Here is a 14,238-nt window from a genome sequence, read left to right as displayed (position 1 = left end):
GTGGCTAGCGTCGTGTCTCTGACGAAGACCGAGGCCTCGATACCTAGGTATGGACGACTATATTGGCTGGAACTGCAGCGAACAGCCCTCGACTATTGAAACCGTTCTGATGACTGCCTTGAACGGTGGGGCCATGAGATACCAGGAATGATTATGTGTTCTTCTCGAATGCGTTTGCTCACACCTTCCGCTCGACGGTGAGACGTCCTACCCACGCCTTTTGCTTGTACCACCCTGACATAAACCTCCAGAACACCCGAACCATATCAGTTGGATCCTCCCACACCACAGCTCCACCAGTACCGACTAGTCTCAGTGCAAACTTCTCCGCCTCATCCATAATCCACAATGGTGTAGTATCCTTCTTGAGACCTCTGATCATAACATTGACCTTGACTTTGCGAAACATCCCTTGCCAATCTTTTCCCCATTCTTCAGTCAGATCCGTGGGATCGTTATCCTTTGGGTCTCCCCGCTCGTGAGCATATTGCCAAACTATCCCCAGATACGCATCCTTCAGGGAGAGGCTGTCCATTAACTTGAGGAAAGGTACAGACTGGTCGCCAACGACACCAGTGCTTCTAGCGGTACGGTCAAAGGAAGGCCATAACTTGATGTTTCCTACGCCACCTTCACTGAAAACTAGCGTGTTCGGGACTCCTTCGTCCATTTGAATTTCTGCAATTCTTGGGCGCCCATAAGGTTGGAACGTGTAGTTACGTGCGATCAAGTCCAGGACTTCGTAACAAATCTGTTGACTTGACAGTGACCATAGCGGGAGGCCACGTTTAGTTAGTCCCGGGTGTCTGATGTAGCCTTCGGAGTTTGGTGTCGCAGCAATGATGAGCTTATTCACGCGGAATGTAAGGTCCAGCCCCTTGAGCGATTCCATGTAGACTTGGTTTCTGATCTCTCGCGGAAGGTTTAGAAATGCGCATCCGTCCTGAGTGGGAATAGTCGAGATCGTAGGCCGAGCCTTTGGTGTCTGGACCTTCAAGCGCTTCGAGGAGCGAATACCTTTTGCCGGCGACGAGGCGCGTTTCTTGGTAGGAGCCATGTCGTCGTCTCGGTGGTATTTGAGCTATGAGCTTGACTGATGAGGACTGGTTGTAGCAGCCAGGGTGGTGGGCGGAAGGTGATTGCTTGAGTGTCGTCTGTGAATTGCTTGACTCGGGAAGAAGAGACAGTCCTAAAGGAACACTGGTAATTATATGCGAGAGGGTTTGTGATTCGGCGCTAGATATTCTCGTGATCGCGGGCACGGACCTCTTCTGGTAGTGAAGGAAGGCGCGACGAATGCTGCCTGGGCTACCCTCTTCGTGACCCGATTAAAAAGTCGAGAACAGTGCACATTACATCAATGCCTCTAACTTCCTCAGGTCAACTCATTGCTAACCTGGAAGCCGCGATGGACTCAACATGCACAAACCGCTCCAGCATCGAAGACACCTCAAACCTCGACCACCTCGAAACATCCAAGTCCACCGCGTCGGCTACATCAGCCCCTATCTCGTCACATAGCCTCCTTCTCGACCTCCCAGCCGAGCTTCGAGAAAAGATATACGCCTACGTCTTCGGCCCTTCCCCCCGCGCATCCACCGCCAGCAAACAGACCTGCGTCCGGGCTGTAGTTCGCGACTTCGCGACTCCTTCCCGCTACTATCCCGGATATGCAATCATTGGTCTACCCAAATGGTTGCTAGCCAATAAACAGGTCCACGCCGAAGCGATGGACGTATTTCGTCGATGGCGTACGTTCGTGTTCGATGACCCGATACCTGTGATGGAAGATTTAACTTTGTTGGACGAACCGCGGGCACTACCTGCTTTCAACAGTCTGACCTACGGTGGCAGCGCCAACATTGGTAGCATTGTGTTCCAGCCTGGCCGTACTGTGCGGTTTAAACTGCACTGGCCTGTTCGTCCCAAGTACACGCGAGGCGAAATTGCACGTTTTCTCGAGAAAGCGAAAGAGGACGACACCGAGTTTCTCGATTGTGTTTATCATGGACTTGGAGAGAACGCGTGTTTGGACTTATACTGGGATCGTATGTGGTGTCGAAGCCACTATTACGGTGCGGAGTGGCTGGAGGGCGAAGAAGAGATGATGGATTGTTTTGATGAGAGGTGGAGTGGGCGGTTCCGTAAGGTTTGCGTCCATGTTAGGTATGGAGGAGCGGAGTGGACCTTCGCGCAAAAGATGATGAAGACTGCTAGGAAATGCTCACGGCGACTCGTGGGTATCACTGCAGGAGAGGATGTAGGCGTGCGTTGGACTAGGAAGGAGGTGAGACCGGCGGTTAGTCCTATCCACCTCAGCGATTGGGAGTCGACGTTGGTGATCGAGCGGAAGATTTGAGATGCTGGCTTGACTGCGCAAGATGTGTAGTCGGGGGGCTTTGGTGGCTGGCACGAGAACTTACTCCAAAGTATGTATATTTCGTGAACAATCTCCCTCATCCAGCTGACCTTTCAACCGTGACATACCTCTTGATGCGGCCATAACCAAACGGTTTATCGTGACGATTCCTCACCTCTTCCCTCCATCTCACGCTCGACGCATACTCCACCGTCTCTCCGTCTCCATCACATCCCCCGCCTCCCCTAGCAACGAGTCTTTTCGCCGCCCGTTCCCCCAATCCCGCCACTATCTCCTTCGCCATCAACTCATTCACCCTACTATCCACTCTGATCTGCACACGTTCCAACCTGCCCATCCAGCGCTCCAATGCCACATTCCTAAGAACGACTTCATCACCCGGCAACACGTTAAAAACGTTGAGGGTCCAGTGCATGCACAACCCTTTAACAATTGCACCACCCTCGTGCAGGATGTTCAACATCTCCTCATCACTAGACCCAAGTTTAACCACCACCGTCCTCTGCCGTTGCCCCCTGCGCGCTCCCGATATAGCCATCTGTCCGCCCAGTGTAGGGTCTACATGCCACCGCGCAAGCTCTAATTCAGTCGTGACTTCGGTATCAGAATCTTGTGCTAGCTCGTCCGGGTGCGCTGCTGAGATATAGCTTAACGCCCTCATGTTGAACACTACTGTCTTGACAGCCGCAAAGACGAGCCTGTTCAACACGTCATCCGCGGCTAGATCCCTGAGATCTGTTCTCCGGACGAGGCCGAGGCCGGGGTGGTATGAGGTGAATGCGTACTGTCTTGACAGTACGTTCATGCCTTCTTTCAAAATTTGTGTGCACGTCATCAACCAGATCGGCAGACCCTTTTTTCGGGGTTGTGATATCGCGTTGTTTTTGTGCACGATTGTCTTGGGGATCGCGAAGAAGGATGTGATGCGAAGGCTATTTTTGAGTGAGGCTTCGATTGTGAGCGAGTTATATGAGAAGGTGTAGATGAAGTTGCGTAGTTCGGCGGGCAGGTTGAAGAAGAGACATGGTGTTGGTGAGGTGCTTGAAGAGGTGTGGGCAGTATGTAGTGCCGTGTTTGTAGTTTTGTTTAGCATGCTCAGGAATTGTCCTCAATGCGGGCCAGGATAGGCGCGATCTGGTAGTAGTTTGGCTGCTGAAGGACGCGGCTGCTGTGGGACAGCGGCTTGTGATTAATCTTGGAAGCAAGGAGGTTTAAGTAGAAACAGTACGTCGGGGCTTTGGACAAGAAGCTTGTGAGATGCTGAGAAGCTTTCGTTGTGGGTGCGCTTACTGAGATATCTTGATGAGGCAGGCATCAGCGAGTCACGTGCTCCAATATCCACTAGCGTATCCTTCTTTCAGACACGCGCAAGTCATCACCATGCAATTAAACAGCCAAAACAGAGTTTTCCAGTAATCATATTGCTACGATAATCTTCTACTCAAACAAGCATACACGCTCGCGGCCGTGAAAGATCCGAGTCTGGCAACTTTGCAAGAAGCACCCGGAACATGCTCCGGTCTCTGCAAAACCCGCCCATCCCCTATCAAACATACTACACAAAGAAGTGAAGAACGTGCCTGTGCTCCCCGACTTCATATGCAAAGAGAAAAAATGTTTAGCCATAAGGCGTTTGTGGGTGCCGATGCAAAAAGGTGCTCGGCCGGCCATGTGATGGAAAAGCTCGCTTCATCCGGGAACGCCGCATCCGACTCCGTAAATGACGATGAGAACCGGGTTCAGGCCGTTCGAAAAAGGGTGGGTGCGTATGTATACATTTTGGGCACCCGTCATCCAAGGTTGCGCCAAGTGAGTGCAGCGAAAGGAAGGCAAAGGGGGAGCGCGCAGAAGTGCTAGCGACAAACGGGTGCATGCCGTCTATGCCTTGACTGCGCCGCCCTCCTCGACGTTCTCGTTGTTCTCAAAGTCTGACGCGGAGGTCTCGCGGTTCAGGCTTGTCTCGCGGTGCAGGAAGGTGTGTTCCTTGACGGGGCTGCCTGCCAACTCGCCTTGACCGTTGGCGGTGACGCTGTCTCTGTGGCCGTTGCCATTGCCGTTGCCGTTCTGGCCGGTGGGCGTGGGCGGGGCGATGTGTGGGATCTTTTCGGGGTTGGGGTGCTCGCGGCCGACTTGGGTGACGCCGACGTCACCAGCTTTGCCGGCCTTGGAGAGGGCGTAGTCGCCGCTGTCGAAGTACTTGCGCTCCTGTGGCCGTTGTTAGCAGGGCTCTGAATGTTTCGCAGGCTCTCGTACCTTCAGCTTGTTCTGGAGCAAGTCCTTCTTGTTGGGCAGCTTGCCGTAGAGACGGAAGAGCTTGGCCTCCTGCTCCGACATTTTCTAAATCGCGGTTAGCTAGACATATTCCTAAAGGGTGCGCATGGCTTCTGTGCGGCTATGACGTACGCTGACATCGACCTTGTTCTGCTGGTGCGGGTTCATGGTTGCGGTGGTGGTGATTGTGGTGTTGCGGATCGCAAGTGACGTTCGTCAGAGGGGCAGCTGCTCGCGAAAGGTGCAGAGTGTCTGGCGTGTGGATTCTTTGTTGTAATGTCGACACAGAAAAGGGTCAAGGGTCGCAATTTGTTTAAAAGTTGCTGTCGTTGGCTCGCGCTGACCACTTTGGGCGAGTACCGTTACCCGTTATATGACAGGGACAGGGTGAATAGATGTGATTGATCCGGCTTCCAGCGCTGACGATTGGGTGCCGACAAAGCTCGGGCGTGTGTCTTTGCTGCTGCCTGACAACACAACAACGTCGACGTGTTATGACTCGCTTGGCGTGTGGTTCTGGTGCTGTTGAAGCGATGATGTTTGGGTGGGAGTGGGAGGAGTGCCCCTCTATCCAGCTCGACTATGCGATAAGCCTGGATCGCCCGAGGTTCCAGCTGCTCGGAATGCTGCACGAGGTCAATCGAGCAACAAGACAAAAAACAAAAGTGGTGATGCTGAGAGTTGCAGAAGGTCGAGTGCACTTAGTAGGAACAGGATGTATAGAACAGTTGCGGTGATGTAATAGACTTGGGCGTTGCTGTCTCTTCAATTGCTTCGCTCGAGGTTGTCACTCAGAGAGGGGCAGATGCAGCACATATGTAGGCGACGAGTGGGCCGACGTGAACAATCCCCAGAACGTGGCTTACTTAACGGATGAATTGACGCAACTCGCACAAAGACACCAAGGCAAAGCAGCCGTTTCCGCGAAAGTGTAACCAACCGGCCCTTACGCGCGTTGGTCGGATGCACGCTGCACGCTGGATTGCCGTAGACCTTACCAGACGCGGCACCTTCACAACGTCACGCGTGCACACCATTGGCCTCTGAACCCACCATGATCGCCAGGGCCCAGCTCGATAGAGCTTGCCGTGTCGGTATTTTGTGCCATTGGAGTTTGGGCGCGGCGACGTCACATGGAACACTGCTTAGACTGAATCACGATGCACTTTTTTTTATCTTGCAACTACGAAAGGATGCTTCCCCGCTTACCACGATAGGCGTTTAATAGGCTGCTTCGATGCGCTAGTTCTAGACTTTATCAAACCCTGAAGGTCAGCCATGCTCCCCACCACCACCTACTTTGATTAGCGAGATACTACTGCAGTGCTTCAAGGTTCTCACCATCGATCCAGAACACAGGAAGCAAGACACGACATCGAACCTGAGAACATCTCACAGAGCCCCGCCTGTTGAGTAATTCGCTTAACCACTGCAGTAAACTATCACGCCAAAAAAATACACAAGACCGGGAGCGCATCCCACCTCCAATCACAGAGATCCCGAAAATGGCTGGCACTGGCAAGACCTTTGTGGTGGAGCATCTGGACCCTGAGCTCGAGGAATGGTCATCTCTTGAGTACTCCAGTATCGCGGCGGAGTCACACGCATCCGGCGCACAGTTCTTGCTGTCTTCAGTGCCGGCTTCGTTGAAGCTACCAGCCAACCTACAGGGCGCGAAGGGACTCAATGTCGAGACAAGAGGTATTGAAGAAATCTATGCCGACAAGAAAGACAAGGTGTGCCTGCTGGATCCTGCCGCAGCCAAAGACTTGAGCCCGGAAGATGGCGAGACTTTTGACATTTTCTTGTTCGGCGGTATACTTGGTAAGCATCCGCACTCATCCAGAGAAGAGATGTGATGGAAGAGCTGATTCTTAATTAGGAGACGACCCGCCACGAGGTGTGTAATCTGTCACCATTGTTCCAAATGTGCACAGTTGACTGACGTACCTGTAGACCGTACTTCGGAGCTGCGCAAGAAAGGATATCAAGGACGTCGCCTGGGACCAGTACAGATGACGACTGACACAGCAGTACGTGTCACGAGGATTTGCGTGCAAGACAAGGGTATGCCAAACAATTCAGACGCTGATGCATGTTGCTGACGAGGCGCAGTACCCGTCGACAAGATCCCGTACATCGACCATCCTGATCTCAAGATCAACAAGAACGAGAGCACGCAAATGCCGTTCCGCTACGTCAAGGACGACAATGGGGAACCTATCATGCCCAAGGTAAGCGTCTCCCGTCGCCATGCCTCAGTACGCGATATTAATTGGATGCACAGGGAATGCGTGAGCTGATCGTCAAAGACTCAGCCAAGAGCCTGAACGATCTCTTCTGAACAAGGGCGGCTTTGCATCTCAGGCGCGCATCTTCGCGTACCAACAGCACGGAAGATGAGCATGCGCCACTGTGGCACACAGTCATCAACGATGATTGACATGTACCGCTTGCGGGAATTCCAAAAAAGCATTTCGAGGATTAGAAAGGGGTCCGCGGTGTAGTACTAGGCGGGACTCTAGCTCTCTGTCGGGGCATCGACCAGACGGACCGAATCGGATGCTGTGGTGCTCTAGAACGTCTTTCACGTTGGCGTGGAATGACGGCATAACGAGTCGGTGCTAGAGGGATAGTAGTCTACGTAGTCCAAAGAGTTATTGTCAGCCCGGCGAACCTTGGGATGTGAGATTGACAACTGCATGCGAACATCGGCGGCTAGGGACGCGTGTACGTTTTATTTGGGGTTCGCATTCGGAAGATTTGCGGCCTGAGGACGGAGCTGACACATGTGTGAAGCATGAGTGAACGCTGCATCGTGTCAGATGCTGGGGCGCGATGCGCGTTCTCGAGACGCGGAGATGGCAGTAGCCGGAATGGGCGCTGTGGCGTGTGATTGGCCGTGGGACGAAGCTTGGACGGTACCCCAAAGATGTACCTCAACAGGCATCTCGCTATAATATTGACATCAGTTAACTTTCTTCGCTCGTTCTCGACTGTTGAATGAACAAGACCATTCGTTGAAATTGCAATCCCCCTTGTGGATCGCTCGCGTGTCTTGCGTCTCACGATCTACATTGACAGGCCCCTGTTCTGGATCCCAACTCGGACTCGTCAGCCGCCGCCGCAGTAGCCACCTAAGCTGTACTCTGGAGTCCGATCTTCTCGCATCTCAGCGCCTATACCCTACACTGTGCCAGGCTGCGCATTCACCTATCACTACTCTGTCTGCACTCGCTGTGCCCTATTTCCCTTCACTTCCCATGATATAGCGACTGCGCACCGCAACCTCCGCGGCCTCAACTCCGAAACGCGGCCTCACCATGGCCTCCTCACATTTTCCGCTGCGATGGCGGACAGCGCTCCTGGGTGGCCTCCTGGCGACGGTATCATGGCTACCGAGCATAATGGCGCAGGAGAAGACGCAGGCCGACTACTTCATACAAGACCTGCCCGGTGCGCCGAAGCCGTTGCTTAAGATGCACGCAGGGTAAGCAGACTGGGAGAGGCATGCGCGCACATATGACAGTACTAACTTCATCAAACAGACACATCGAAGTCGATGCAGAGAACAACGGCAACCTCTTCTTCTGGCACTACGAGAACCGCCACATCGCAGACAAACAGCGCACTGTACTATGGCTGAACGGCGGGCCAGGCTGCTCCTCGATGGACGGCGCCATGATGGAAGTCGGCCCATATAGAGTGCGCGAAGGCGGCAATCTCGAATACAACAACGGTTCATGGGACGAGTTCGCAAACCTGCTCTTCGTGGACCAGCCCGTCGGCACTGGCTTCAGCTATGTCAACACAAACAGCTACCTCACGGAACTGGACCAAATGGCCGACCACATGATTATCTTCTTGGAGAAGTGGTTTGCCCTATTTCCCGAATACGAGCATGACGATGTGAGTGGCTTGACTAAGTGGACCCGCGGGATACTGACATATGGTAGTTCTACATTGCCGGTGAATCTTACGCAGGACAACACATTCCCTACATCGCTCGCGCTATTCTCAAACGAAACAAAGAAAACCTCTCCAAAACACCATGGGCGCTCAAGGGTCTCATGATCGGAAACGGATGGATATCACCAGTCGATCAGTATCTCGCCTACATACCCTTTGCCTACCAGAATGGACTCATGCGGGCCGACACCGATTCGGCGAGACGCGTCGAAGAGCAACAGAGGACATGTGTCAAAAAGCTCGAAGAAGGCGGCATGAACACCGTCGACACGAGCGAGTGTGAGCAAATCATGGTCAGGATTCTGGAAGAGACCAAGAACAAGAAAGCCGACACGATGAACCAGTGTCTCAACATGTACGACATCCGTCTCCGTGACGACTCGTCTTGTGGAATGAACTGGCCCCCGGATCTTGCGCAGGTCACTCCCTACCTCCGCCGCCCAGATGTCATTCAGGCTCTCCACATCAACCCCGACAAGAAGACCGGCTGGCAGGAGTGCAACGGGGCTGTTTCTGGCCATTTCCGTGCCAGGAAGAGCGAGCCTGCTGTCAAGTTTCTACCCGAACTCATCGAGCAGGTTCCAACTCTCCTTTTCTCTGGTGACAAGGACTTCATTTGCAACCACGTTGGCACAGAGGCCATGATTGGCAACATGAAGTGGAACGGCGGAAAGGGGTTCGAAGCATCCCCTGGTGTACAGAACGCCAAGCAGGACTGGATGTTCGAAGGCGAAGCCGCTGGAACATGGCAGGAGGCGCGTAACCTCACATATGTTGTCTTCTACAACTCCAGCCACATGGTTCCTTTCGATTACCCCAGACGCACTCGGGACATGCTCGATCGCTTCATGGGCGTGAACATTGAGGCTATCGGTGGTGCTCCTGCCGACAGCCTCATCGATGGCGAGAAGGGCCCGCTGACCAGCGTTGGCGACCACCCCAACTCGACGCAAGCCGAAGAAGACAAGACCAAGGAGCTCAAGGCCGCAGAGTGGAAGGCCTACGCTCGCTCCGGCCAGGTCGCGCTCGTCGTTGTCGTTATCGTCGCCTGCCTCTGCGGCTTCTTGTGGTGGCGCAGCAGGCGCACAACCAGCGAATACAAGGGCACCGACAATGACGAAGGACGCGAGTCTCTTCTCACCGGTATGGGCCTCGACAACTTCCGCAGAAAAGAACGCAGGCAGGATCTTGAGGCCGCGGACTTTGATGAGAGGGAGCTCGATGATCTCGATGATGTGCCAAAGAAGCCGGGCAATGGCTATGCGAGCGTGGGCACGGAGAAGGGGCGAGAGTCGCACAATGACTCTACGTTCTCTTTGGGCGTTGATAGTGACGATGAGGAAGCTAGCTCGAGCGATCGGGGCAGGAGAAAGGAAGCTTCGTGATAGATTGGGATGTTTGTAACGGCGCTTCACAAATATACTAGGACAGGATTATAGCATTGCAGGCGTATTAGGGTGCCAAATTATATCACTTTGTCTTGCCAGCATTTACTTGGTATACGGTGGCTGTCTAATGGTGACGCGCATACCTAGCTATTGCCCCTTCACACGTGGGCCTCCATATACTGAGTATATGGAGACTTCAGACAGCTGAAGCCTGGTTGAGGTTTGCTAGTGCTGCACTCGAGTGTGGGTCTGGTCGATGCTGCCTTGAGAGCACGTGAGTGCGGGACTAGCGCGACCGCGTTCCTGCCGTCCCAAGGCGCGTCATCTTCAGCCACGACGCCTCGACTTCAGCAAAGCGGCGACCCATGCGCACCACATCGTAGCAACAACAATGCCTGCGTACGTTCAGAATTTCTACGCGTTCCTCACGCACCGTTTTCCGACATCAACAAAGTCCGCTAACAACGATGCAGGCCAGGCGACCAATACAACGGCGGCAACGTCAAGAACCCTTTCGAAGAACGCGTCGTAAACGGCTTCACGGCAAAGGAAATCGCGACACTACAGAGTCGACTGAATAAACAACTCGGTCCGGAATACATATCGCAACGGCCGGGTAATGGCGGTGGTAAGGTGGCGTACCTGGAGGGGAACAAGGCGATAGCGCTTGCGAATGAAGTCTTTGGGTTCAATGGATGGTCCAGCTCGCTGGGGCAGGTGCAGATCGATTACGTATGTTTTGGTCTCTCTGAGAAGCAAATGCATACTGACAAAGACAGGTCGACGAGCATCAAAACGGCAAGGTCAGCTTGGGTCTCTCAATAGTAGTGAGGATTACGCTGAAGGATGGCACATATCACGAGGTAATGAGGTCGCTCTTTACATCTCACCCTTGCTAATACCGCGTCAGGACATTGGCTACGGCTCAATAGAGAACGGCAAAGGCAAAGCAGCATCATTCGAAAAGGCCAAGAAAGAGGCGGCAACAGACGGCTTGAAGCGCTCGTTACGCACGTTCGGCAATGTCCTCGGTAATTGCTTATACGACAAGGAGTATCTCAAGAAGGTCCAGGTTATGAAGGTCAAACCCATCAAATTCCAGGAGGACAACCTCTACCGACATAACGATTTCAAACCGCCACCCCAACCTGAGGAGCAAGCTGTGGTCAAGCAGGAGCCACACAAGACACCGGTTCGACCCAACCAGGTCCTTCGCACGCGTACAGATCACCTGAACAACGAGTCGTTCGGGGCTGATTTTGACGACGATGCGGACGAGAACTTGTTCGATGGAGTTGATGTCTCAGAGGGCCATGGCGACGAATTCTCGTTGTCAGAGACATTGTCCGCTCCGGAGACGGCAGCGCCGCGCGCTATCCAGCCAGCGAAACCAAATGGTGTATCGTCTGGTCGCACCTCACCAGTTCGCAACACAGGACCCCCTCGCCAGCCCAACGGCAGACCTCCACAAGCCGGACGTGGCCAACCCGGTGTGCAACAACAGCAGCCAAACCAGGCACCCGGTAGACCTGCCCCTCACATGCAGAACGGAAGACAGCCACAAACTCCTGTTCAACAGCAGCCTCGACCTGTGCAGAATGGCGGTCGCATGGCCCCACCAGCAATAGACAACGGTGCTGCCTCGAGACCTGTAGCACAGCAGCCCCAGAACCAACAAGCCGCTCCTAACAACCAACCTCTCCGACCAACCCCACCCCAAGCACAACAACCACCGAACCAAGCACGACCAGTACCACAAGCCCAAGATACGACCACACCCGCTCAAAACGCACCTCCGCCCAACCACCGACCCCCCGTAGGCTTCGTAACCTCCCGCGCCGCCGAGCTCCTTCAAGCCTCAGACTCCGCCTCCCTAACCAACCTCCCATCCTTCAACCCCAACGCCGACTCTCCCATACCGAAAGAAAAACGCACCCCAGGTGTCGATCACGGGGCCAGCAAACCTATCAAACGCGACGCCGTCGGCGCACCGCCCGCCCCTCAACCACCACCCCAGCGACCAGGCGTCACATCAAACGGTTCCTTCAACCGCCCCAATGTTGTAAACCCACACATGCAAGCTGATCGCCGCATTGGCATGCCCGGCGCGCCAAACTACGCCATGAGCCCTAGTGCGAATCGTGGTCAGTACAAGCCGCCTACTTTCAACGGCGCGGGGCCTGGTAATGGCAATGGAAATCCTGCTGCTGGAGCTGGTGGTCCTGGAGGCGTTAAGAGAGAACGAGCCGCGTTGCAGGATGTTAGCAATGTGGGTGTTAATGGGAATGGGGGCGTGGGGAGTGAAGGGCCGGAGGCGAAGAAACAGAGGGTTGATGCGCCGCCGGGGGTGGAGAATGGCGGTGCTGCTAGTACGTGAGGTATTCGTGTGCTTTCCACGGGCAGATTTTATACTCCTGTGTCAGTGGGCAGGGCGTTATTCTGGTGGCAAAGGAAGGGTGTTTTGGCGTTATGAAAAGGGTGGTGACACGGTACTGTTTTAGCGGGGACATGTCTTTCGGGGTTATCATTTCTTTCGAAGTGGATAGTGTAAATGAGCGTTTCTGTCGTGAAAAGAGTAAAAGAATCCGATACATTGATACCAACCATTGTCAGAACATCGTAGTTTAAAGCTGCTGCTTCTCGGGCTTCGTTGGGAATGCACCAATGTAGATATGATCTGACTCTGCGTAAAATGAACGCATCCAGGGAAAGAATATGAGAGTCATTGACTTCATTAAGCTCGATGGTACTACATCACACACTTCTTCATGCTTAGCTGCCAGCTATCCTGGACGGTCTTTGTCGACGCCCTTGCATGAAACACGCTTTATCTGCATTTCGTCGTCCCTCAGACTCGGGTGGCAAAGCACCCATATCCCCTCTCTTCATCGCCTGTCGGTATCGAGCCTTTCCGCTCAACCAGCAGCTTCACGGTAAAAGCTAATCGAGTTATTCCCGCCCGCCAACGCGAACATCTCACTCTTGCCCGGCGCTTTCGGCAACCACTTTGCGCTCCAGAGCGGTTTGTCGCCGTGGGAATGCGTGGCTACACAGGACCGTGTTTCTATGCGCCAGACTTTTGCTTTGGAGTCGTGGGATCTATTCACGGAGCCATGTTAGCAAGAATCTTCCAAACCTTCGAATCCGCATTGGTAGGATGGTGTTCGGTTGTTGGGATGGGTATAGGGATGACTTGCCCACTCAACAGATACTCGCCCGTATCACTCCAGTCCAGACTCAACACCCACCCGCCGTGGCCAGTGAAGTTTGCGACTTGCTCCCCAGATGTGACGTCGTAGAGAGCGATGATGCGTGCGTCGCCGCCTGCTGCTAGTAGTTTTGAGGCGGGAGAGAAGGATACGGCGCGCACGGGGTGGACGAGGCCGGAGAGGGAGTGTGCGAGGCGCCCGGTTTCGTTGTTGAAGACGTAGATGGAGCCGTTTTCGTGGCCGGAGGCTGTGTATGTGCCGTTGCGGGACTGTGAGTGGGTAGGTTAGTAGGATTTGACAATTGATGGAGTGGGATGGGAGAAGGGAGGGAGACGTACCAAATCTACAGATAGACCGAAGCTGCCTTTTGTTTCGTACTCGCGTATCCGGGGCATACCCTCGTCTTTGTTGAGGCTCCAGACGTTGATCTTGCCGTTGATGCTGGTACTGGCTAGGTACTGGCCATCTGCACTCAGCGCAATGGCCCATATCTCACCGGGCTTGTTCTGGTCTGCAGTACTTGTCAGCTCCTTCCTCCTTCAACAACACCACTTCCTGCGATCCCAAAGAAAGCACGGAGGCGTACCCACCAACAATCTCTCCATCCTCACTCCATGATCCATCCTCATCTTGACTCCATATCTTGACTTTGCCTTCGAAGCCTGCGCTTGCGGCCCGTCGTGCCTTCTCTTCCCGTGCGGTTACTAGGTGGTGTATGCCGAGTGGATGCGCCTTGTCGAGTGTTTGTATTACGGGGAATTCGGCTTGTGTGGTGTCGTAGACGTTGATTCTGCTTGAGCCTGAGGCGGAGAGGAGTTGGGTGCTGGTTGGTGCTACGGCGAAGATGTCGCTTGCTTTGGGATGCGCCGAGTCGACTGTGTGGAGGGTGAGGTATTGTTTCGACTGGGGGTTGTTAGAAATGGTGTTCGGGGTAATACAGAAGGTGCATACCATTGTGACTTATCTGCAGCTCTGAAGAACTGTTTTCCGGGCGCGATTATCGTGACATGCGCGGAGTTTG

The 14,238-nt window shown here is 53.9% G+C and overlaps 6 protein-coding genes across 6 annotated transcripts; 3 read left to right on the top strand and 3 right to left on the bottom strand.

The window, feature by feature from the left end:
• Positions 1 to 178: 178 nt before the first annotated feature.
• Positions 179 to 1,057, bottom strand: J4E88_000786 (uncharacterized protein; the record flags this gene model as incomplete). Its single annotated transcript, XM_049394460.1, has 1 exon — positions 179 to 1,057. One exon carries the CDS (start codon positions 1,055 to 1,057, stop codon positions 179 to 181), a length of 879 nt encoding a protein of 292 aa, XP_049260289.1.
• Positions 1,058 to 4,258: 3,201 nt separating this feature from the next.
• On the bottom strand, positions 4,259 to 4,819 carry J4E88_000785 (uncharacterized protein; the record flags this gene model as incomplete). Its single annotated transcript, XM_049394459.1, has 3 exons — positions 4,259 to 4,585; positions 4,634 to 4,717; positions 4,784 to 4,819. 3 exons carry the CDS (start codon positions 4,817 to 4,819, stop codon positions 4,259 to 4,261), a joined length of 447 nt encoding a protein of 148 aa, XP_049260288.1.
• Positions 4,820 to 6,156: 1,337 nt separating this feature from the next.
• Positions 6,157 to 6,995, top strand: J4E88_000784 (uncharacterized protein; the record flags this gene model as incomplete). The annotated part of the gene is made up of 5 exons (XM_049394458.1): positions 6,157 to 6,475; positions 6,534 to 6,551; positions 6,608 to 6,718; positions 6,767 to 6,885; positions 6,939 to 6,995. The coding sequence occupies 5 exons, from the start codon at positions 6,157 to 6,159 to the stop codon at positions 6,993 to 6,995; spliced, it is 624 nt and encodes a 207-aa protein (XP_049260287.1).
• A 979-nt stretch (positions 6,996 to 7,974) lies between these two features.
• On the top strand, positions 7,975 to 10,005 carry KEX1 (Cell death protease; the record flags this gene model as incomplete). The annotated part of the gene is made up of 3 exons (XM_049394457.1): positions 7,975 to 8,141; positions 8,200 to 8,560; positions 8,608 to 10,005. 3 exons carry the CDS (start codon positions 7,975 to 7,977, stop codon positions 10,003 to 10,005), a joined length of 1,926 nt encoding a protein of 641 aa, XP_049260286.1.
• Positions 10,006 to 10,399: 394 nt separating this feature from the next.
• J4E88_000782 (uncharacterized protein) lies at positions 10,400 to 12,385 on the top strand (the record flags this gene model as incomplete). Its single annotated transcript, XM_049394456.1, has 4 exons — positions 10,400 to 10,407; positions 10,482 to 10,740; positions 10,788 to 10,871; positions 10,919 to 12,385. The coding sequence occupies 4 exons, from the start codon at positions 10,400 to 10,402 to the stop codon at positions 12,383 to 12,385; spliced, it is 1,818 nt and encodes a 605-aa protein (XP_049260285.1).
• Positions 12,386 to 13,111: 726 nt separating this feature from the next.
• J4E88_000781 (uncharacterized protein) lies at positions 13,112 to 14,171 on the bottom strand (the record flags this gene model as incomplete). The annotated part of the gene is made up of 4 exons (XM_049394455.1): positions 13,112 to 13,486; positions 13,556 to 13,728; positions 13,808 to 14,120; positions 14,169 to 14,171. The coding sequence occupies 4 exons, from the start codon at positions 14,169 to 14,171 to the stop codon at positions 13,112 to 13,114; spliced, it is 864 nt and encodes a 287-aa protein (XP_049260284.1).
• Between the last annotated feature and the right edge of the window lie 67 nt (positions 14,172 to 14,238).

This window comes from Alternaria novae-zelandiae, assembly GCF_023758075.1.
Source record: "Alternaria novae-zelandiae strain BMP 2774 chromosome Unknown scaffold_1, whole genome shotgun sequence".
Taxonomy (NCBI): domain Eukaryota; kingdom Fungi; phylum Ascomycota; class Dothideomycetes; order Pleosporales; family Pleosporaceae; genus Alternaria; species Alternaria novae-zelandiae.
Note: the sequence above shows the minus strand (reverse complement) of the source record. Positions and strands in the feature narration are given on the sequence as shown.